The sequence below is a fragment of the Equus caballus genome, chromosome 4 (assembly GCF_041296265.1).
Source record: "Equus caballus isolate H_3958 breed thoroughbred chromosome 4, TB-T2T, whole genome shotgun sequence".
Taxonomy (NCBI): Eukaryota; Metazoa; Chordata; class Mammalia; order Perissodactyla; family Equidae; genus Equus; species Equus caballus.
Window position 1 is genome coordinate 17,581,216 of NC_091687.1, and position 21,957 is coordinate 17,603,172.

The 21,957-nt window shown below is 49.6% G+C and overlaps 1 protein-coding gene across 26 annotated transcripts in view; it reads right to left on the reverse strand.

Moving 5' to 3' along the window:
* The window catches only part of TNS3 (tensin 3), a 260,591-nt gene that overhangs the window by 126,018 nt on the left and 112,616 nt on the right, over nt 1-21,957 (reverse strand). For all 26 annotated transcript variants that reach the window (XM_023639034.2, XM_023639038.2, XM_023639036.2 and 23 more), the window contains 6 exons: nt 19,738-19,790; nt 17,333-17,504; nt 13,725-13,775; nt 12,093-12,215; nt 8,094-8,158; nt 4,843-4,926 (listed from right to left, as the gene is read on the reverse strand). In XM_023639034.2, the coding sequence (XP_023494802.1) occupies nt 4,843-4,926; nt 8,094-8,158; nt 12,093-12,215; nt 13,725-13,775; nt 17,333-17,482 (473 nt within the window). In that variant the 5' untranslated portion in view covers nt 17,483-17,504; nt 19,738-19,790. The remainder of the gene's footprint in view (nt 1-4,842; nt 4,927-8,093; nt 8,159-12,092; nt 12,216-13,724; nt 13,776-17,332; nt 17,505-19,737; nt 19,791-21,957) is intronic.

The window sequence follows — 21,957 nt, forward strand, 5'->3', positions numbered from 1 at the left end:
AGGGTTCTTTCAGAAACCCAAGGCACCATGTCAAAAATTACAGAATTATCAAAAACCAAATAATGCTGTTAGGAAATTTTTAGCTATTAGAAATATCCAGGACATCCTAGTTTCTGCATGCCCAGACTTTTGGCCTCTCTTCCCTTTCTCTCATAGGACACCGGAATGACCCCCGCCAGGACCTCCTAGGGGTCTCCTTTGCCCCTCACCCTCAGGAAAGGTTAGTTGTCCCTGTCATTCTCCCCAATAAACTCAAAGTAATGGGGCCAAGAAATGTGTGCTGCTGTCTTGATTCCTTCTTGGAAAGAAAGGAAATGTGGAGAGGAAAAGGAGGTCAGTAACTCTGATCATATAATTCATCACTTCCACGATGCTGATGATCAACTAAGACTGTAGAAGAACTTTTTAAATTATTTATCAAAGCAAAAGGGCCTCCAAGTTCATGGCACCCTCCAGCACAGCAGCGGTCACCAGCACCTCCAGAGGCCCACACCAGGGCTTCAACAAGCTGTTCCTCAGGGTTTGCTCAAGGGTAAAGGTGCAAAAAGAGGGGACTGCCCCTGGCCACAGCAATGCTGCTGGGAACAAGCAATGTGAAACAGGTTGTTGATGGCAGGGCTGCCTGCCGTAGGCCAAGTGTTCTGTGGCTTTTAAGAGTAAGGAACAAAGTGAGAGAGAATTCACCTCCTGTCAAACAGGCCTCCTGCCTCGCGAGCTCGTAAACCCAGTATTAATTACACGAAGGCTCAGAGGAGGCTCATTGTTGAGGCTCCAAGCTTCTTGGCCACAAACTCCATGCTAATTAATTCACTCTTACCACGGGACTGATTTTGAAGTGATTTCTTGAGTTCGGTCCCGAAATAGCCAGCAGAGCTCCCCCTGGGGGTGTTTAGGAGCACAGTGATGACTCCCATCACAGCATCTGTCCCCACAAATGCGGTCACCGAAAGTTCTTCTGGTCTCAAATATTCCTCCAGACTTAGCTTATGCATTCACTCAGTCGTTTACCTACTCAGTAATGATTTGGTGAGCATCTTCTGAAGCAGGATGACACTGTCCTGATCTAAGGGCGTGGGGACATTAGCCCTGGAATGCAAAACTGAATCCACATCATCATCACAAAATGGGAATGTTACAGCTTCAAGTGTGCGATGACAGGAACGACACATGAAAACCATGGGCATGCTAAAGGGACTTTTTTCCCCTTTTTGCAACTCTTCCAATGCTATGAAAAAGATGCAATGAGTAATAAGAATAAAAAGAAGAAAATAAGGCAAACATTCTTTTCTGGTATGTGCTGAGCATTCTGGATGGATGGAAAGGATAAAAATCATATGACCATCTAAATAAATGCAGGAAAAGCATTTGATAAAATTCAATATCTATTCATGATAAAAACTCTCAATGAAGTGGTACAGAGGAAACATACTTCAACATAATAAAGTCCAGATATGACAAGCCCACAGCAAACTTCACACTCAACAGTGAAAAGAGGAAAGCTTTTCCTCTAAGATCAGGAACAAGGTAAGGGTTCCCACTCTTGCCACTCTTATTTGAGATAGCACCAGAAGTCCCAGCCACAGCAATTAGGCAAGAAAAAGAAATAAAGGCATCCAAATCAGAACAAAAGAGGTAAACCTATCTCTATTTGTAGATGATATGATATTATATATAGAAAACCAAAAGATGCCACCAAAAATCTGTTAGAACTAATAAATGAATTCAGTAAAGTTGCAGGATACAAAATTAACATACAGAAATCTGTTGCATTTCTATACATTAATAACAAACTATCAGAAAGAGAAATCAGGAAAATGATCCCATCACAACTGCAAAAATATAAAACAAAATATCTAGGACTAAATGTAACCAAGGAGCTGAAAGACCTGAACAGTGACAACTATAAGACACTGATGAAAGAAAGTGAAGAGGATACAAATAAATGGAAAGATTTTCCATGCTTAGGGACTGGAAAAATTAATATTGTTAAAATGTCGATATTATCCAAAGCAATCTACAGATTCAATGCAATCCCTATCAAAATTCCAATGGCATTTTTCACAGAAATAGAACAAACAATCCTAAAATTTGTATGGAACAACAAAAGACCCCTAATAGCCAAAAAATCTTGAGAAAGAGGAATAAAGCTGGAGACATCACACGTTCTGATTTCAAACTATACTACAAAGCTATAGTAATAAAAATTGTAAGGTATTGGCATATAAACAGACACATAGATCAATGGAACAGAATAGGGAACCTAGAAATAAACCCATACATATATGGTCAATTAATTTTCAACACAAGCACAAAGAATATGCAATGGGGAAAGGATAATCTCTTCAATAAGTAGTGTTGGGAAAATTGGACAGTTACATGCAAAAGAATGAAACTGGACCACTATCTTACACCACACACAAAAATCAACTCAAAATGAATTAAAGACTTAATTGTAATACTTGCAACCATAAAACTCCCAGAAGAAAACAGAGGGAAAAGTTCCTTGACATTGGTCTTGGTGATGATTTTTTGGATCTGACAGCAAAAGCAAAGGCAACAAAAGCTAAAATAAACAAATGAGACCACATCAAACTAAAAAGCTTCTGCACAGGAAAGGAAACTATCAACAAAGTAAAAGGGCAATCTATGGAGTGGGAGAAAATATTTGCAAATCATATATCCAATAAGATATATATACGTCTATAAAGAACTCACACAACTCAATAGCAAAAAAAACCCCAAACAATCCAACTAAAAAAATGGGCAGATGACTTGAACAGACATTTCTCTAAAGAAGACAAACAGATGGCCAAAAAAGACCTGAAAAACGCCCAATGTCACTAACCATCAGGGAAACGCAAATCAAATCCACAATGAGATATGACCTCACACCTGTTAGAATGGCTATTATCAAAAAGACAAGAAATAACAAGTGTTGGTGAGGATGTGGAGAAAAGGGAACCTTGTTGGTGGGAATGTAAATTGGTGCAGCCACTATGGGAAACAGTACGGAGTTTCCTCAAAAAATTAAAAACAGAACTGCCATATGATTCAGCAATTCCACTTCTGGGTATTTATTAGAAGAAAATGAAAACACTAATTCGAAAAAATATCTGCACCCTCATGTTCACTGCAGTATTATTTATAATCGCCAAGATATGGAAACAACCTAAGTGTCCATCAATGGATGAAGAGATAAAGAAAACGCGGTCTATATATACAACGGAAAATACCATAAAAATGAATGAAATCTTGCCATTTGAGACAACATGGATGGACCTTGAGGGCATTACGCTAAGTGAAATAAGTCACACAGAGAAAGACAAATACTGTATGATATCACTTATATGTGGAATTCAAAAAAAAAAAACAGCAAAACAAAACAAACTCAAAGGTATGGAGAACAGATTGGTGGTTGCAAGAGGTGGGAGGGTGGAAGAGATGGGTGAAGGGGGTCAAAAGGTAAAAACAAAAAGGAAGGAAACAAGGCAAACATTGTCCCCTGGTGTGTGCTGAGCACCTTGGGTGGGTTACTCCCAGTTTACCCTCACGTTCCTCTTGGGAGCACTTACGAAAGCCACCATTTTGCAAACTGCTCAAAAGAGAAATGACACTTAATGGTTCAAAATAGAACCAAGGAGCTGTTTAAGTGTAGAGTCCCCCCACTTATTCACGAGGCATACATTCCAAGACCTCCAGTGGACATCTGAAACCTCAGATAAGGGGGGTTTCTGTAATACTAATAAAACACTGTTTTTATGCAACTCACATTCCCTGCGGGGCCCACTGCTCAGAGCAGGGCACGGTCAGGCTCAGACCCACGGTCCCACACGGTCAATGCACCCGGGTCTGAACGCAAACAGACCTGGCCACTGGAAACATCGTGGACAAAAAGAAAAAGTACCTTTGGCAATCTTTGAAATCCCTTTCCCAGGTCAAAATATCAAGACCCAGCTCCTGAACAAACATACCTCTGACCCTGCCTCCTAGATGTGGAATCTTCCGTCCACCCACGTGTGCTGGCCAAGCCCTCTGGCACTGAAGAAACAGATGTGAGGGGCAGGAAAGCCATCTTGGCAATTGCCTTGGCAATTCTTGTGCAAATTCCCTGCTGTTTGCTTTAAAATGAAAATGCAGTGACTACTTGCTTAGCTTCCATCACCATCCGCAGAGGAAGTGGGTCTGGAAGGAGGGCGGCTAGGGCCCTTCTCACTGCCACACGCCCTGACCCTCCTCCACCTGGGCCAGGGTGACAGCGTGGATTCACCTGGAGGTGGGCAGCAAAAGGAAGTCTGCTCCCTCAGGGCCCTTTCACAGCATCTGCCAGGAACACTCAGGGCAGGAGAGAAGGGGAGGTGGGCCAGGGGAGGCCAAGGGAAGAGAAAGACCCCCTGGCCTCGGGTGCTGACCATCTACTGCAGGAGTCAGCCAACTACCACCAGGAACCTGTGCATTGATAAAGTTTTATTGGAACACAGCCAGTTCACTCATTTCCTACCTCTGAGGGCCACTCTTGTGTTAGACTAGTGGTGACAGAGACCAAGTGGCCTGCAAAGCCCAGAACATTCACAATCCAGCCCATTACAGACCTCTGGTCCAGGAGACAGAACCCAGTTCCAGCAGAGCAAAGAGAATCGCAATAGGATGCGATTGCTGAGCATGTGGGAAGGGAGTCGGGGTCCACGTGGAGCCAGGCAGGGGTCCCTACCACCCACACGCCTCCGGACAACAAGCCCTCCCCTCCTCTTCCCAGCTGGCCAGGGGAGGTGCCTCTTCTGTCCTTACATTTTTAAATGTAAAACCTCATTTGCCTTTTCACTCTGCTCCGGGACAGATACATACCGCTTCTGGGAAGGCTGCATCAAAGTTGAAACTTTATCGTCATAAAACTTCTTCATTGCAAATCTGTCGAGGGCCTGGTCAGCGCTGGGGAAGCAGAAAAAGAGAGAGAGAGCATTAACTCTGTGGCTGCCATGGCAAGCTGGGGAACAGGGGACAGGCCCTGTGGCTGTGCTGAGCCATGGCAACCAGAAGAGCGTTACTGTTTGCTACTGCCATGTACATCCACTTTAGCCTCGCTCCTTGGACCCCAAACCCCCCACAGGAATACGCTCAGGCCGGAGTGGAAGCCAGGGCTTCAAGGTCTGAAACCCCATGGGTGTGGCACTTGGCTGCGCCCCACCCACCACTCTCAGGAGAGTCGCCCAGCAGCTATTTCTCACCGGCGGCACAGGCCTGGCATCCTAACTGTCCCATTGCCATACTGGCTCCAAACAAAGGAGGCAGGTTTCAGTGGGCCGTGCCGAGGGCAGCCGGCAGACCCAAGTGTCAGGTCAGGAGGGTCCTGGGCCATGCCTGGAGCACTGCAGTTCCTGGACATCTCATCAAGCCCAAGAAGTGAGTCTGGGACCCACAGGGGATGGCCTGAGGGCCACATCAGGGAGTCCTGTCTATCCACAGGCTTCAGAGGGGTCAGAATACTGTGGCCCGGAGGAAGTGCACAGCTATCCGAGGCCTCAGGGCTGCAGAGCCACGTGTGTGAAGTGACTCTCCAACAACCTGTGGGCCTCTAAACCCCAGCTCCACAATGCCGCCAAGTGCACCCAGCAGCATCTTCAGGAAACCCCACAATGGGGCATCCATGGGCTTTCCTGATCTGACTCCACATAAATCGTGGAACTTGACACTAGTAAGTCCACACTAAGACTTGTCTGAGCCAAAAGCTTCCTTGAAAAATCTGATCTAAGTGTAGGCCCTCTCTTTAGAATGTGTATGTGTCCCTGCAGAAAAAGGACAGACACAGGACCTAGAAGAGAACATGCAGAGAGAGGCAGAAGGACAAAGGCAAGCACTCAACATGAAATTTAGCGTGACCTGACTTTCACCACACGCTATAAGATGGATAACTCACAGCTTGCACTTGTCTGAATAAGGGGCTGGGCTGGTGGGGCTGTCACAAACAGAAGGGTCCACTTAAACACTGAGTACTTCACACATTGAACGCATTTGTTTTTTAACTAGAAAAGTATAGTTACATATCCACCATTCACTGTTAAGCATTCCTCTTTCTGGAATTTACTTGTGTCATTAAACGCTGATAATGCATTTTGGCCGATGTTGATGTGCAGTGTTAATCTTGTTATTGGTAATAATAACATTAGCACTGATTCTGCCTTCTTGAACTCTTACTTTTATGGCCGGTACAAGAATTTTCTTCCTACTTTGCAACTTGAAGTTTGCGTTTTGATTTGGAGCACAGTTTGTGACGAAGGTGTTAAAAATGTATGCTCCCTGTGATTAGTCTACTTCTGAGAACAACATCTAAGGGGCAGACAGCACAAATGATCAAAAACGCATATGTGAGAATCTGTTATCACGGCATACTTTCAAGAGGAGAATCATCTGAAGCTGATTTTAGCTAGGCAAAATCAGCAAATGCTCAATTATGCAATATTCTATTTGTCAAATGAAGAACCATGCAGTCACTTACATGATGTCAGGGAAGACATTTAGGAAAGGGTGCTAATTTAGAAAAGCAGGTTACAAAAGTGTCGTGGTGTCACTCCATTTTATTGAAAAGTACTTAATACTGTTACTCCTAGGAGTGTGGCAGCTGATACCTGAGTACCGGTGCTGTTCCAAGTGCCTTATGTACAATAACACACTGAATTGTCATAAAACCCCACGAGGCACAACCATCACTCCCATGTCCCAGGTGAGGACCCCGAGGCCTAGAGAGATTCGCGTAAATCACCCGACGCGTGCAGCTGAAATATGCGTTGACTATTCGGAAAAAGGAGGGCTTTTAGAAACAGTGTCAGTGATGCGCTTTAAGTGAATGAACCTCTTAGTCTCTGCACTTTCTACAAGTGCCAGGACTGCGCACAGCACATGGAACTTGGGACCCAGACAGAGCTGCGCTGCTGCGGGCAGACACGTGAGGGCGGGCTCTGTCCAGAATCCGCCAGGCAAAGTCCGGTCTCTCACCAATGCCTTTGGCTCCGTTGAGGGATTCAATGTGAACAGGAATCTCAACTCGTCTGGCACATACACAAACGCTCATTATCACCAAGAAGGGATATGATTTTCACTGGGGGGTTGGGTTTCCTCCCTGGCAGGCACGAGCTCCCCAATTTGTTTCCAGAGAAAACATTCGGAAAGTCAAATTTCATGCCTTACTGCTAGAAAGGAAAGGGTTTATTGGCTAATATGAATAGGCTTATATTTCCCCAGAATGGAGTAGTTCATTCTTCACAAAGTGGCCATTGAAAAGAGAGGGCAATGCAGATGCAAAACCCATAAAGAGTGATATTTTTGAACTGGATTTCAGTGTGAGCGGAGATGTGTGCTCGGGGAAGTATATCTGGGCACACTTCGCGCTGCCCCAGAGCCAGGAGGGCTGGCTCACGCCCAGTGCCTCGCTGGCCTCGCTGTGCCCGTTGTGCCTGGCTGATAGGACTGGCCTCCTGCTAGCAGCACCCATACCCCCACTGTGGCAGCTCCCAAGTCCCCCAATTACTCTTCCACCTCCTGAGAACTGGACCAGACCCGGCTCCCCATGGGGCTCGCCTGCCGTGAGACCATGAGCAAGCTGCCTAACTCTGCCGAGCCTCAGTTTCCTCATCTGTAAAGTGGGAGTGATGATAGCTGCCTCCTGGGTTACTTAGGAGGATGGACTGAGAAAACGGAAATATGCAAAGTGCTTCCCAGAGGCCCAGTGAATGCAGAACACAGCAGCCGTGGCCATTACTATTTACAGGGTGTGAGATATTCAACGAGACAGCCCTGCTCATGATTTTAACAACAGTAACGTTTATCCCTATTGTTTTTGTTGGAGAATGGCGGTGTGCTCACTTTATTTTCGATGTCTGCATGGAAGTCTTCAGCATGAATCATACATAGCTGCACACCTAGGAAGATGTCCTTCTCATGAGGGTAAACCCTTAGCTGGAGCTAGGTTTCTAGGCACCAGGGGCACGAGGGCACGGGTCAGCCAAGCCGCGGCCTCCAGGCCAGCCCCCAGGCTCCAGTGTCCTCCTCGCCCAGTCTCAGAGCTTCCCAATGCCACGGCAGCATGGATGCTTCCCTCCTACCTGGCCGAGACGTTGGTGAAGTGCATGTAGGATGAAATGACCACTCCGATGCGTCCCTTTCCACCCTGCAGGAGACAAAAAGAGGAACTGATTTTCTCTCGAATCCCATGGCAGAGATCTAATTAGAACAGGAAAACATTCATTCATTCAGAGGATGCCAAGGAGCCTGTGTTGGAGGGGAAGCCAGCGTCCCCGCGTCCTGTCCCTGTTCCGGGGGATGGCAGCACCCTGTCGCAGGGACTGTACACACTGGGTGCCCACGGCGGGAGCAGTGCTGCCTGGGGCATCCGTGGACACCCCTGAGGGCAGCTCTGCACAGAGGCAGCCAGTCAATTCACCATTTCCCAATGAGGTTGGAAGAAACTGCGTCAGGGTGGGAGCAATTAGCATGACTTAATTACCCAGGTGACAGAGACTGAACACCTCCACAGGCTTGTGGCTCTGAGGGCTGCACACAGCCCAGAGAAGTCCAGAGCTGCAGGACAGCAGATTCCAGCGTGCTGGCACCATTGCAATGTTGCTGGCACCCCCAACCAGCCCTGCCTGGTCACACCCAGGGGACCACTGTCCAGCAGCGTTATGGAAAACGCAGTGCTCAATCCGTAATCATAGACACACACAGCCCAGACCGGGCCACCCAGCCGGAACCACGAGCCAACAGTACCAACAGGAGAAGGAGCCTGAAGCACCACAGCTACATGACAGGCTGCCCTCACCCAGAACAGCAGTCAGCAAACCTTCTAGAACATACTGCCCTGACCTAGAACAGTGGTCAGCAAACCACAGTCGATGAGCCACTTCTGCATACTGCCTGTGTCCCTACAACCTGTGAGTTAGAGTTGCTATGATGTTTTTAAACAGTTGAAGAAAAATTAAAAGCATAATATTCCATGGCACATGAAAATCATATGAAGTTCAAATTTCAGTGTCCCTACATAAAGTTTGACTGGACCAGGGCCACACCCACCTGTTTAGGTACGTCAGGGGTTATTTCCACTCGGCAACGGCAAGTTACGGCAAGATGGCAGGGCCCTCAAAGCCTAGAGTGCTTACTGCCCAGGTCTTTCAGGAAAACTTAGCAACCTTGTTATAGAATTACAAAAGGCCAGCAACATAAAGACCCCTAAGTCTATTCTTAAAAAGGGACGACTGAGGAAATTCAAGTCAAAGTTCTGAAAGACCCACAATCACGTATAAACGTCACCTAGAGGCACCCTTCTCTCCGTCCTGTGAAGTCCTATGTGTGCTTGCAGATACTCAGTGCAGGCACACGATGGGTCCTTTCCAGTGACTCCTGGCACACAGCTACTGGTACGTTTCTTGCATAAATCCACCTAAGTGAACACCGCTGCCAAATCGGGCACACATGGTGGTGCTCACCACTTCCGTCTCCCAGCAGTTGCTCATTTATGGCTATGAGGTCTTCCAGTGCAAGCCACATTTTTTAGGACTTGAAGTTTTCGTCTGATCTTAACTAAACTCAGAATTGCTGACTGCACAATTTGCTGTGGGCGTCTTTCACCACCCACTCAAAAACAAACAGTGTGGAGGATGAAATCTTCCAGGAGGACCGTAGGCTATTTCTGCTCAATCAGTAACCAGTGGGTGGATGGTTAAGAGGGGAGATTGAGGCAAACCCACACAAATACCACCCTTTGCATCAAATAGGAGAGCAGGGACATCGCAGTCTGGCACTGGGTCTGCCCTCCAGGCCAAGACAGGCCAGCAATGTCAGTCATTTCTGGCATGTCAGGAAGGAAGTGCACATTCTGCAGAGCTCACAGGTTCTGGCAACTGTCAGCAATCTCGCCCCTGCAGCACTTTCAATGACCTTCTCTTCTTTTTTTTAGATTTTATTTTTTTCCTTTTTCTCCCCCAAACCCCCTGGTACATAGTTGTATATTCTTCGTTGAGGGTCCTTCTAGTTGTGGCATATGGGACGCTGCCTCAGTGTGGTTTGATGAGCAGTGCTATGTCCGCACCCAGGATTCGAACCAACGAAACACTCGGCCACCTGCAGCGGAGTGCGCGAACTTAACCACTCGGCCACGGGGCCAGCCCCTCAATGATCTTCTCTTAATGTCGACATCAAGTTCAAATTAAAAGAGTGCTTCTCTCTTAGGGCACGTTTTCTAGAACATCTTGGAAATGGTTCACGCGTCACTAGAATAGTGCAAGAGATGAGCAAATCCTTTTTTGAGAAGTTTCAACATGTTCCTAGTTAATCCCACCAACAAGACTCATCCTGAGAGCCAGGTGTGGCTCAGGAAGAGCACGCGTTCTGGAGATCTCTACACAGGAAGTTCGTCACTTGTGACCCAGATGTTGTAAATAATATTATAATTCAGTTCATTACAAAATTGAAGTGAACAACCCAAATGGAATAAATGGTGACGGGGTGCTTCTCAAGGTCCAGAGTGTGCCAGAATCCTCTGGAGACACTGCTGGCAGCAGGGCTGGGTGGGCCAGGCCTGCGTTTCTCATAGGGTCGGGCTCTGCTGCTGCTCTGGGACCCCTGGGCTACAGAATGTGGCTCGGAAAGGCTTGGGAAGTGATGCTAGGCAGCAATGACCCATCAGGATCATCTTCACTGCATCTAAATCATCAGGCCGCACCTGATGGAAAACACAATAATTGGGAAAAAAAAAAGACAAAACCTTCTCTTCTTATTTTTTTAAGTTTGCACCAAAGCACAAATTTGAAAAGAAGCTCCTTAATATAACTCAATCTTTGAAAAAGCCCAGGTTAACTTAAAAAATTTGAGAAGAAAATTGATGGGAGTACCTGCTGTTTGTGGGAGAATGTAATCAAGTCAGACGTGAGAAAAGAGAGAGAAACAGAGAGAAGCGAATGGCATTTGTGCACCGGAGGCATGTTTCTCCACACCGAGCGCCCATCAAATGCATGAGTGCAGAAGCTTTAGCCAGCGTCAGGAGCTGGCTGACATCCATCATTATACAAGCAACTCTTAGTGCTCTTATAGGAAAGTAATATAGAAAGTCTGATATAAACCAAAGGAAGGTTCTTTTAAACTAAGTGCCATAATACAAAGGATTTTTGTGTGGCTTCTGCGTGTGAAAGAAGAAACACTTCAAGGAGGAAGTGTCAATATTTTTGAGATGCTTTGATGGTCATAAGAAAGGAGTGTACAATGCACAAAGTAGGGCGCAGCCCGTTCCTTCTGGGACCAAGACCCGCCCACAGCACCTTCCCTTCCCACAGTGTTCCTCCCACATGCTGCACCTGCTCAAGGCGTGTCTGGGGAAATCCCTGTCCTCGGGTACTACAAGTGTCTTACCGAGGGGTAAGCCCACATGCTTTAGCCCTCAGTCAGTTTGCCTCCTGTTCACTCCCCTTCAGCACCAATCAGGTTTGAGGAATCAGAGATAGTACAGGAAGAGCCTATGAACAATCCAGGGCCATTGAGAAACAGGAGATGTCAGAGGAAGTGTCCCAGGGGGTTGGAGGAGGATACAAAGCAGGTTAAGGGCAGCCAGGACAATGCCCGGCTGACAAGTGTGCCTGGGCAGCCAGGACGATGTGCTACCGTTTCCACAGCTAGCCCCCAGCCACCCTGGGAGGGTGGACATGTCACGTCCCCATTGGGCGGTGGGCATGGAAAGGACCATCTGCCTGCTGCCTCAGCATCCTGCCCCCAATCTCAAGTCAATCAATAACCATGACTCAGCAGCACCGGAAGTCCAAGGCCGTGTATTGTAACCATGCTCTTCTCTTTTTAAAAGAGGACTTTCCCTGAAAAATCAAAATGCATGAAAATGAAAGAATTCATTCTTATTGGTATCCTTCATTCATTTCAAAATGTCCAGCTACGCATTCAGGGACTTCAATCCTATAAACTCTGAAGCCAAACTCTGGGAGGTGGGATGACTCTTGTTTTTAAGGTCAAGTATGAAAACCTAACCACAAATGCCTACAGAGCTGGAAGTTGGAGTGAAAAGGTGGTCCCACTGGACCCCCGAGCGTGGAGGCGGGGCTCACCCTGCAGTGGATGACAACCACGTGCTGGGGGTCGCTGTTCAGCCAGGACTCCTGGGCCTTGCAGATGGTGCACACCTTATCCAGGGGTGGCGCATGCAGCTCTGGCCAGCCCACGTCCAGAATCTGCAACGAGAGAGAGAAGGGGCTTCCTGGTATCCATCTCTGGAGGGCCTCTGAGGCCATCTCACGATGGCTTTTCTTATTTACCAAAATATTTCAGTCGAGAGTAAAGAAAGACGCTGCGTGTTCCTTTTCCAAAACTTCATGGGAATTGCGGCCAGGCTCCTTCACTGGAAAGAAAACTATGAAGGATTATGTTGCCCCCTTGAGACTTCTGTCCCTGGGTCTTATCTGCTCTTCTGCAGCTGGAATGATAATTCCAGAAGGGCTTTCAGGAGCCGCTAATGGTGCAAGGCTCCCGGGGAGGGGCCAAGGCCTGGCAAGATCTGAAATAGGAGTTCTTGGCCCAAGCTCCTGCCAAAATTCCTCCATTCAGACTAAAATCGCAGTTTGGGAAAATGCAGCGAGCTGTTCCCCCACGCATGGTGCAGACAAAGTCTCAGAGAGAGGCCGATTGTGCAAGCTTGGGAGAAACACACTCCTCAAAGGACAGGGACCTGCCCCCCAGGGAGGAAGCGCCTTCAAACCTTGCTCACAACTGGGAGCAGGAACAAAGAAAGTCTTGATCACATGGAAAGAAGCACAGTGGGTCTGTGTACAAAAATCAGCAACTCCAAGCAACTTGACGCACACCCCCAGTCTAACACCTACAGTGGCAGACGTTTTAAGTGGGGAGAGGAGGCAGAGATTAATAGAAAAGCAATGCAAATAGTGTAAAAGGATGGAAAAACTCAGAAAACTGCCAGGAAGCAGAAAAAGTCACACCCTCTCACCTCTGAGAGATGAGGCAGTAACATTCTGACGAATCCTTTAGACACTCTATGTTCATTTAACAGAGTTGAGACGCTAGTATACATAAATTCTATACTCTGCTTTTGTTAAAACAGGCAATTCATCAAGTTACTTTTTTTTTACTCTAATGGCTGCAAAATATTCCAACATATGGAACATATATAGCACATATGCCATAACTTACATTTACGCAACCTTAAAAATTTCCCCCTAAATCTTTACTAGTGAAAAGAATAATGGATGGAGGACGACAATTGTACAGAGGCGACAGGAGGGAGATCCCTGGGGTGGAAACGCTCTGTATTTGATGGTGGTGGTAGTGACAAAAACCTACATGGTACGAGATGCCAGGGAACCGCGCACACACACGCAGCTGCATGTACACCCAGTGGAAGTTGAACGCGGTCTGTGGACTGAACCAAGGTCAACTTCCTGGCACTAATATTTTACTATTAATTATGCAAGATGTACCATTAAGGGAGACTGGGTCAGGGGCACATCGGATCTCTGTGTACTATTTTTGTAACTTCCTGTGAAATTATGATTATTTCAGACTAACAGAAAATGAATTTAAAAAAATAACCCACGGATATGAACAGTTCCTAATACCTCTCATCAAGGCACACTCCACAAAGACTCACAACACACTCTTGCTGGTGAGCAGGAGAAGCCTCACCGCCAGTCTATGTAACTCAGAACATCAAGGCCCAAGGTCCGTACCTTTGGGTTAAGCTTTGTGAGGTCATATCTCTTTTCCGAAAGGTTCAATACCTACAAAGGGCAAATAAAAAGCTGTTAGACAAGTCAACGTCCTCAGAGATCAAAGAGAAAACACAAGTGCATTTTCATACACCATTTGCCTTTGAGGTATCAAGGACTATAAAAGGCTGAAATGTATAGACAGATAATTGTCATGGAATAAAAAACAAACAAAATAAAACAAATACATAAGGATGGCATACGGAATCCTACGGGATTGGCCTTGCCCCCAGAAAGCACGGGCTTCCTGGGGAGAGGGGACACAGCAAGGAGGCCGTCCCTGCCTCGGTGTGTGGCCAGCCTGGCCTGCGAGGAGCTGAGGCCCCGACATTCAGAAACAGCCCAGAGCCACTCACCGCTCAGGGACAAGCAAGTCTCAGGTAGGACCTGAGCACACCTTAGTAAAGAAAAAGGAAGGACAACGTCAGAGCAGCAAGGGGCCTGAGAAATTAACACACGTCCCTCTCATTTCAGAGACTGGACACTGAGGAGAGCAGACGGGACAGTTTGTCCAGGTGGCACAGCACCTCCCAGCTTACAAGTGGGGGGCCGCCTTTGCCCTGATTGGATCCCAGTTCCTTCAGCCGGACACAGGCTGCCTCCTGGACCTCTGAAACACGGGCCCGGCCCACTTCAGAATTACCAGGCCCGTGGCCCACCTTCCACAGAGGCCCTGGCCCCTCTGGCCTGATGAGACTCGCCCCCTGAACGCCTCAGTCAGTGGTCTGGGGGTTCGTTGTCTCCACCTTCGATGGTCAGAGGACGAAAGTCGGATGTGTGTGGGGAAGGGAGAGGTGTCCACCAAGGGCTCTTAACTCAGGAACTGTACAAGACACACACGGGCGTCTTTCTTCCGACTTTTCAAAAAGGCCCTCCTCCCAAAACCAGGCGGAGACCCCCGGCCCAGCCACTCTGCAGGGAGCTCTGCCCCGATGAGGGCCCCCCCGGTGTGAAGGCAGGAACTGCCCAGACCCCAGCCCCAGGCGACAGTCTCGCCAGCTCTCTGGGGACAGTGAGCAGGGGAGGCGGCAGGGAATGTGGAGTGGGACTCAGCGTGTGCCGACTGCCAGGGTGAGGGGTCAGGAGGGAGACCAGGCTCTGGCGGGCAGACCCCTCTACGAGACAGGCAGAAGTCCTGGAGACGCAGAGCCCCGAGGACACAGGCAGACGACCTTGGGGGCTTCCACGCCGCTTTCCCTGCCGGTAAGCAGGCCGTGGCAGGGGACCGGTGGCGGGGGACAGCAGCAGGTCCTTGGGAGCAGGCGGAGCCTCCTGGGCTCCTGCACTGGCCGCTCCGGAGGAGAGCATTTGGGGCAGAGGCTGCAGGAAGTCAGCCATCAGTGGGGCCACCTGCCGCCAGCCCCTTTGTCATGGGATGGGGCTGATAAGGAGGACAATAACGGCCTTGTCGCTGAGGGTAAAGATTAGCTGCTTTGATGGAGATAAGGAGGCCGCCCAGGGCCGGGCTGGGAGGTGCGAGGGGGCTGTAACCTAAGTCACTGGCCAGCGCCCACAGGGCAGATGGAGCAGCCTGTGGGACAGGCTGGCATGATGGGAACACATGGAACCAGGGATGCAGGAGGGAAGCAGGGAAAGGCTGGTCTACGCTTTTCCACAGGCCAGACGTGGGCTCCATCCGCCAACTTCACACATGTGTTTTGAAAATGGAGCCATCCACTGTCTCCAGGGCAGACACTGGCTTCTGGAACACCCACCCCTTGTCCTCCGGATCTATCTCAGGACAAGGGAGAGAACGTGCTTTTTGATAGCAGGGACACCTGTCCCCGTTGGGGGAGGCTGGCTGGCCCTGTCCTGAGGGCAGGGAAAGTCAATCACATGGATAAGGCCTGTCCACCCTCAGAGGGCACGGGGGCCACAGCCTGCAGCCAAGGCTATTGTATTCTGGCTGCTCCCTGTGGGGACTCCTGGCTCTCCACAGCACTGGCAGGGCAGCACAGCCAGGACCAAAGCCACTGCGCTGTGTGAGCCCATCCTCCCCCTTGTAAACCAGGATCCCAAAGTACCTGACCTAGAGGGACGGACTGCACCCCACCCTGCAGGCCATGACCGTCCCCAGGACACGCGGGTGCCTTCTTCCAATTTCAGCAAACTCAGTGCATTCTCGCTATACCCATGCTCAGTGTCCCTCACTGCCCTCATGCTCACTGTCCCCTACTGTCCTCATGCTCAGTGTCCCTCAATGCCCTCATGCTCAGTGTCCCTCACTGCCCTCATGCTCACTGTCCCCTACTGTCCTCATGCTCAGTGTCCCTCAATGCCCTCATGCTCAGTGTCTCTCACTGTCCTCATGCTCAGTGTCCCTCACTGCCCTCATGCTCACTGTCCCCTACTGTCCTCATGCTCAGTGTCCCTCACTGCCCTCATGCTCAGTGTCCCTCACTGCCCTCATGCTCAGTGTCCCTCACTGCCCTCATGCTCAGTGTCCCTCACTGCCCTCATGCTCAGTGTCCCTCACTGCCCTCATGCTCAGTGTCCCTCACTGCCCTCATGCTCAGTGTCCCTCACTGCCCTCATGCTCAGTGTCCCTCACTGTCCTCATGCTCAGTGTCCCTCACTGCCCTCATGCTCAGTGTCCCTCACTGTCCTCATGCTCAGTGTCCCTCACTGCCCTAATGCTCAGTGTCCCTCACTGCCCTCATGCTCAGTGTCTCTCACTGTCCTCATGCTCAGTGTCCCTCACTGTCCTCATGCTCAGTGTCCCTCACTGCTTTCATGCTCCATGTCCTCTACTGTCCTCATGCTCACTGTCTCCTTACTGTCCTCATGCTCAGCGTCCCCTCACTGCCTTCATGCTCCGTGTCCCCTACTGTCCTCATGCTCACTGTCCCCTCACTGCCTTCATGCTCCGTGTCCCCTACTGTCCTCATGCTCACTGTCCCCTCACTGCCTTCATGCTCACTGTCCCCTACTGTCCTCATGCTCACCGTCCCCTCACTGCCTTCATGCTCCATGTCCTCTACTGTCCTCATGCTCACTGTCCCCTCACTGCCTTCATGCTCCGTGTCCCCTACTGTCCTCATGCTCACCATCCCCTCACTGCCTTCATGCTCCGTGTCCCCTACTGTCCTCATGCTCACCATCCCCTCACTGCCTTCATGCTCCGTGTCCCCTACTGTCCTCATGCTCACTGTCCCCTCACTGCCTTCATGCTCACTGTCCCCTACTGTCCTCATGCTCACCGTCCCCTCACTGCCCTCATGCTCACTCTCTTCATGCTCACTGTCCCCTTCTGTCCTCATGCTCACTGTCTCCTCACTGTCATCATGCTCACTGTCCCCTACTGTCCTCATGCTCACTGTCCTCTCACTGTCCTCATGCTCATTGTCCCCTCACTGCCTTCATGCTCACTGTCCCCTCACTGCCTTCATGCTTACTGTCCTCTCACTGCCTTCATGCTCACTATCCTCATGCTCACTGTCCCCTCACTGTCCTCATGCTCACTGTCCCCTCACTGCCTTCATGCTCACTGTCCCCTACCTGCCCTCATGCTCACTGTCCCCTCACTGCCCTCATGCTCAGTGTCCTCATGCTCACTGTCCCCCACTCACCAGGTAGTTGTCCCCATGTTTGGACCTCAGCATGCGCGTCACCTCCTGCAGGTTGTGCAGGTAGGACTCCTCGGAACAGCCCGCAGGGAAGGACACGGCAATGATGCGCTCAGTGATGTAGGTGAGGTCCAGCTCGCGGCCGTCCTCCATGGTGGGGTTCAGCGCAGCAGGCCTAGAAGAGAGGGGGCGCTGGTCAGGAAACAGCCCACGAACCTGCAGCAGCAAATGTGGGACATCCCCTCACTGCTTCCCACAGGAACTGGACTTGGAATATACTGTGGCTACATCCCCTTAGCATCTCCCCATGACAGGAGGGCACTCATAAATCCGCTAATCGAAAGTCATGACAGGACAACACGAGCTCCAAGCCGGGCTAAACGGAAGAGCAGAGGTTCAACGGCAGCGCTGTGGCACCCGAGGGACAGGCCTGCCGGAGGGCCTCAGCAGGAGAGCGTGGGGTCGCAGGCCTGGGCCCTGGAAGGAGGAGCCTCATCCACGCTCCCTGGTATCAGGTCAGCCCCAGGCAGCTGGGAAGAAGCACGTTCAGCCAGGCCTGACAGGAGCAGAGGCCTAGGCTGGGAGACATCTGCAAAGGACTCCTTATGTCTGCACGTAGCATCCAGGGCCGGTGTGCAGGGCCCACAGCCCAAGGAGGAGGGGATGACCTGGGGGGAGATTCCAGCAGCAGCATAATGAAGGGGTGTTTCAGCTAGGGCAGGGGATGGCTGGCATCTATGAGACGGGCCATGTGCGGGCTCTGCCTAGGGGGTAGGGTATGAGGGTAGGCATCAGGAGCAAGAAGATGGGGCATAGAGGAGGGGGGAGGGCAGAAATGCCAAGCACATCAGGCCAAGCAGAGCGGAGGAGCTGGTGAGGACAGGCTGGTGTAGGGAGAGCCCAGAGCCCAGGCGAGCCCAGGACAACCGTCCGGCATGCAGCATCCCAGCCCTGCCCCCCTCCCTCCCCAGGGCTGTGCTGTGGGCACCGCTGGCCAGAGAGCCCCTCCCAGGAGAGGCCCCTAGGGCTGTGGGTGGTGTTGGGACGAAAAGGAAAAGGTCCAGGGGAGAGGTGATGGGGTCAACCGAAGACAGAGACAGCCCGCAGTGAAACCAGCAGGATGTAGGACATTCACGGGGTGGCGGTTTCCGTCCATCCATAGCACGACCACCAGCTTTGGGGGCTTGCGGTTGTTATTTATTACCTACTCCTGCTATATGTGTTTCTCTCTCCTTTCTTTAGTATTGGAAAATTCAAAAATATAAAACATGGTTTAACAAACTTCAAAATTAACCCACAGCCAAGCTCTTCCATCCAACCCCTCTGCTATCTCCTCCACCACTTGGACTGCTTTGAGGAAATCCCAGATAGTATGTCATTTCATTTATAAGTTCCTTATAAATGAATATAAATTATAAATGAAAAATGAAAATTATGAATGAAAAAATTCTTATAAATGAAAAAGAATATAAATTTCTTGGTATTCATTTTTAAAAGATAAAGACACTTTTTTAGGGGCTGGGCTGGTGGCGTAGTGGTTGAGTTTGCGCTCTCCACTGAGGTGGCCTGGGGTGTGCAGGTTCAGATCCTGGGCACAGACCTACACATGGCTCATCAAGGCCACGCATCCCATATACGAACTAGAGGAAGATGGGCACAGATGTTAGCTCAGGGTCATTCTTCCTCAAGCAAAAAGAGGGAGATGGGCAACAGATGTTAGCTCAGGGTCAATCTTCCTCACCAAAAACAAACAAACAAACAAAAGATAAAGACACTTTGAAAACATCTACAATGCCATTATCACACCTAAAAGAAACATCATCAAATATCCAAATTATAAACTTATTTTTTACAGTTGATTTATTCAAACTAGGATCCAAATAATTCCCAAGATTTTTTTCTCTACCTTATTCACCAAACATGGATGCAAGAGTTCTGATTGCTTTTAAAAATCAAGTCAGATTTCTTTGGAAAACTGACACAAAAAAATAATAATAATTTGACTTCTGCATGAATTACAGTCCTCTGCGAGGGACGGTCCATGCAGGAGCACTGGCTGTGGCAGTCCCTCCAGGCACCTGCCCTGATGGAGGCAAAGAGCGAGCTCATCCCACGTGCTAGAATCAAGCCTGAAACCTCACCCAAAGTTACAGATTCACAATCGAGCCCCAGCAATGTGACGATTTACTGAAAGACAACCACGTGTCCCCACAACCCGGGCCTCTAATGCTGGGAGCTCACATCCAGAAAAAAGGACATAACCATGGTATGTACCTCCTTTGAGAATTTATTTTTAAAATCAAAAAAGAAATTAATAAAGAATAAAATCACCCCACGCCCAGGCTTCCTCTACGAGGTCTCACCCAAGGCCAGATGCTCACAGATGAGCTTCGGTGAGGGACACTCACCTGGACGGCTTGTCACCGCAGAGAGATGCAGGTGGTGAGGAACCCACTGGAGCCTGCAAATGACAAATGACAAGGGTCACTCTGAATCTCCGTGTCCTGTCAGTCCACACATCACAAACCCCCCGAGAAGGAAGGACGACAGATGCTCCACGGTTTAATCATAAATGGTAAGTCAAACATTGTGATTATTGCCCATCTGATCTCCTGGGAGGGTCTCCAGAGATCAGGATCCCTTGGCCCTAGGACTTCAGATCCCAAGTGACACAATCCCATTAACCCATAGCAGGACGGCTTCCACCCTGCGACAGCGTGACAGCACGCACAGGTAAGGCTTGCTCTGCACTCAGAGGCGCTCTGACAGCACTGGCCATTATCACCATCATCATCGTTAGCATTTACTTGAAAGAACAATTAACGACTTCCAGAGAATTCTATATTTACTCTCTATTTTAAACCTACCCAACAGGAAGAAAAGCTTCAGGTTAGAATTACTGTATAGTTTACATAACTTTTCCACATGTGTGCGTGTTTGTGCATGTGTGTGTGTGCATACAAGTGCATACATGTGCCTGTGTGTGCATTGGTGAGTGTGTGTGTGTGTAAGGGTTATGCTATGCACTGAGGCTATATGCATATGCACTATTTCAGGAGACGCACCCAGCAAATTTGTGACTAGGAATTATCTCCAACATTTCAGAAGTTGGGAAACCGAGGCTCAGAGAGTTGTAAGATGTTGTCAAAGACGGCAGAGGTGGGAGAAGAACCCAGATGTCCCCTGACACAGCTCTCCCAAATGGCATTCCCACACGCAGCTCCTTTGTCTCCAGCCTTCCGTGAGCCCCTCTCTGCCCGCTGCGCCTCCTGGCCCCGCTCCGTGGGCCAGCCCCCACATACCCCAGGTGGGTGACATTGGCTGAAGGGTGCAGCAGGACACCCAGAGTCTGCCTTGGTGGCCAGAGCCCCTGGCACTCCTTCTGCTCCTCATCAATCCCAGCCCTCGGGAACCCTTCTCAAACAGGATCTGACACCCTGGACTCCGCCTGGTGTCCCACTCGGGCAGCTGGCTCACCCTGGGTCCCACAGTGTGAAACAAAGGGAAACGAAAATAAATACAAAACTATTTTGGGGACAAGGAAAGCAAGCCAGATGTTCTCTTGCAATCACACCAACACAACACCTAGGCCAACTCCCCCCGCAGAGGTCATGACCTGAGCCCCAGAAGAGGCAGGACCGGAAGGCACCCTCCTCCCTGCACAGAATGTGCTGAGGGCTTGCCGTGGGGCATCCACACTCACCAGCTGCTGTCCCCTGGCCAAGCCACTTGCCTCTAGTTCATCCCCTCCAATCACAGAGGAGTCTGGGGACTGCCAGATGATTCCCATCCATGGCTGGAACCCTGACTGGGACAGGATGGTGGCTCCCTATGGGCTGGACAAACCTGGGCCAGGGGCAGCCCTTCCGCGCCGGGCGTCAGAACCAGCCCTCCACATGCATGCGGCTCCCCAACATCCGAGCCCACCCTCCCGCGGGCTGCCGCTCCCCTTGGCTGCACTACGGAGGGCTCACACTGTTCTGCCCAGCCTCCCGAGGCCCTGCCCCAGCCCTTTAATGGCTCCGACTAGAAGACATCAGTTCTAAACAACGAGATGGTTTTCTGCCCATTAGAACAGCAAAGATAAAATTGTAAGGTTTTTTTTAAGTATTAGTGAAATGTAAACCACAGGACTTAAGAAGGTGAGGAACATATCCTGAGGAAATTGCTGGAAAAGCGCATGAGTCTGTATAGACAAGGGCGCTCACTGCACTCGGATTTATACAAGAGCACACAACAGACAAGAGCCTGAGAGTTCAGCTGTATTACATTAGGCAAAGGTGCCCAGCAAGAAAGCACGTGGCTCTGCAGGGGGTGACGCACGTGGGGGCACAGAGAGATACCAGGATGCATGACAGCAACAGGTCAAAGGTCACGAGGGTCACGTCGCAGTATAAAGAAGAGTATACGATTCACACACATACATGCACACTCACACATATAAAGGTCTGGCCAGACTGCAGGCTGATTCGGCAGTAGTTTGTTTCTGGCATGTTCTATCACATTCTGGGTTTTTTTCTTCTATGTGCGTTTTTTACTTTTCCACCTTGATAGTTTACTCCTGTAACTGGAGAGAGAATCCGCAATGCCCCCAGGATCAGTTCACAAGTAGTTCTGCTCCCAGTATG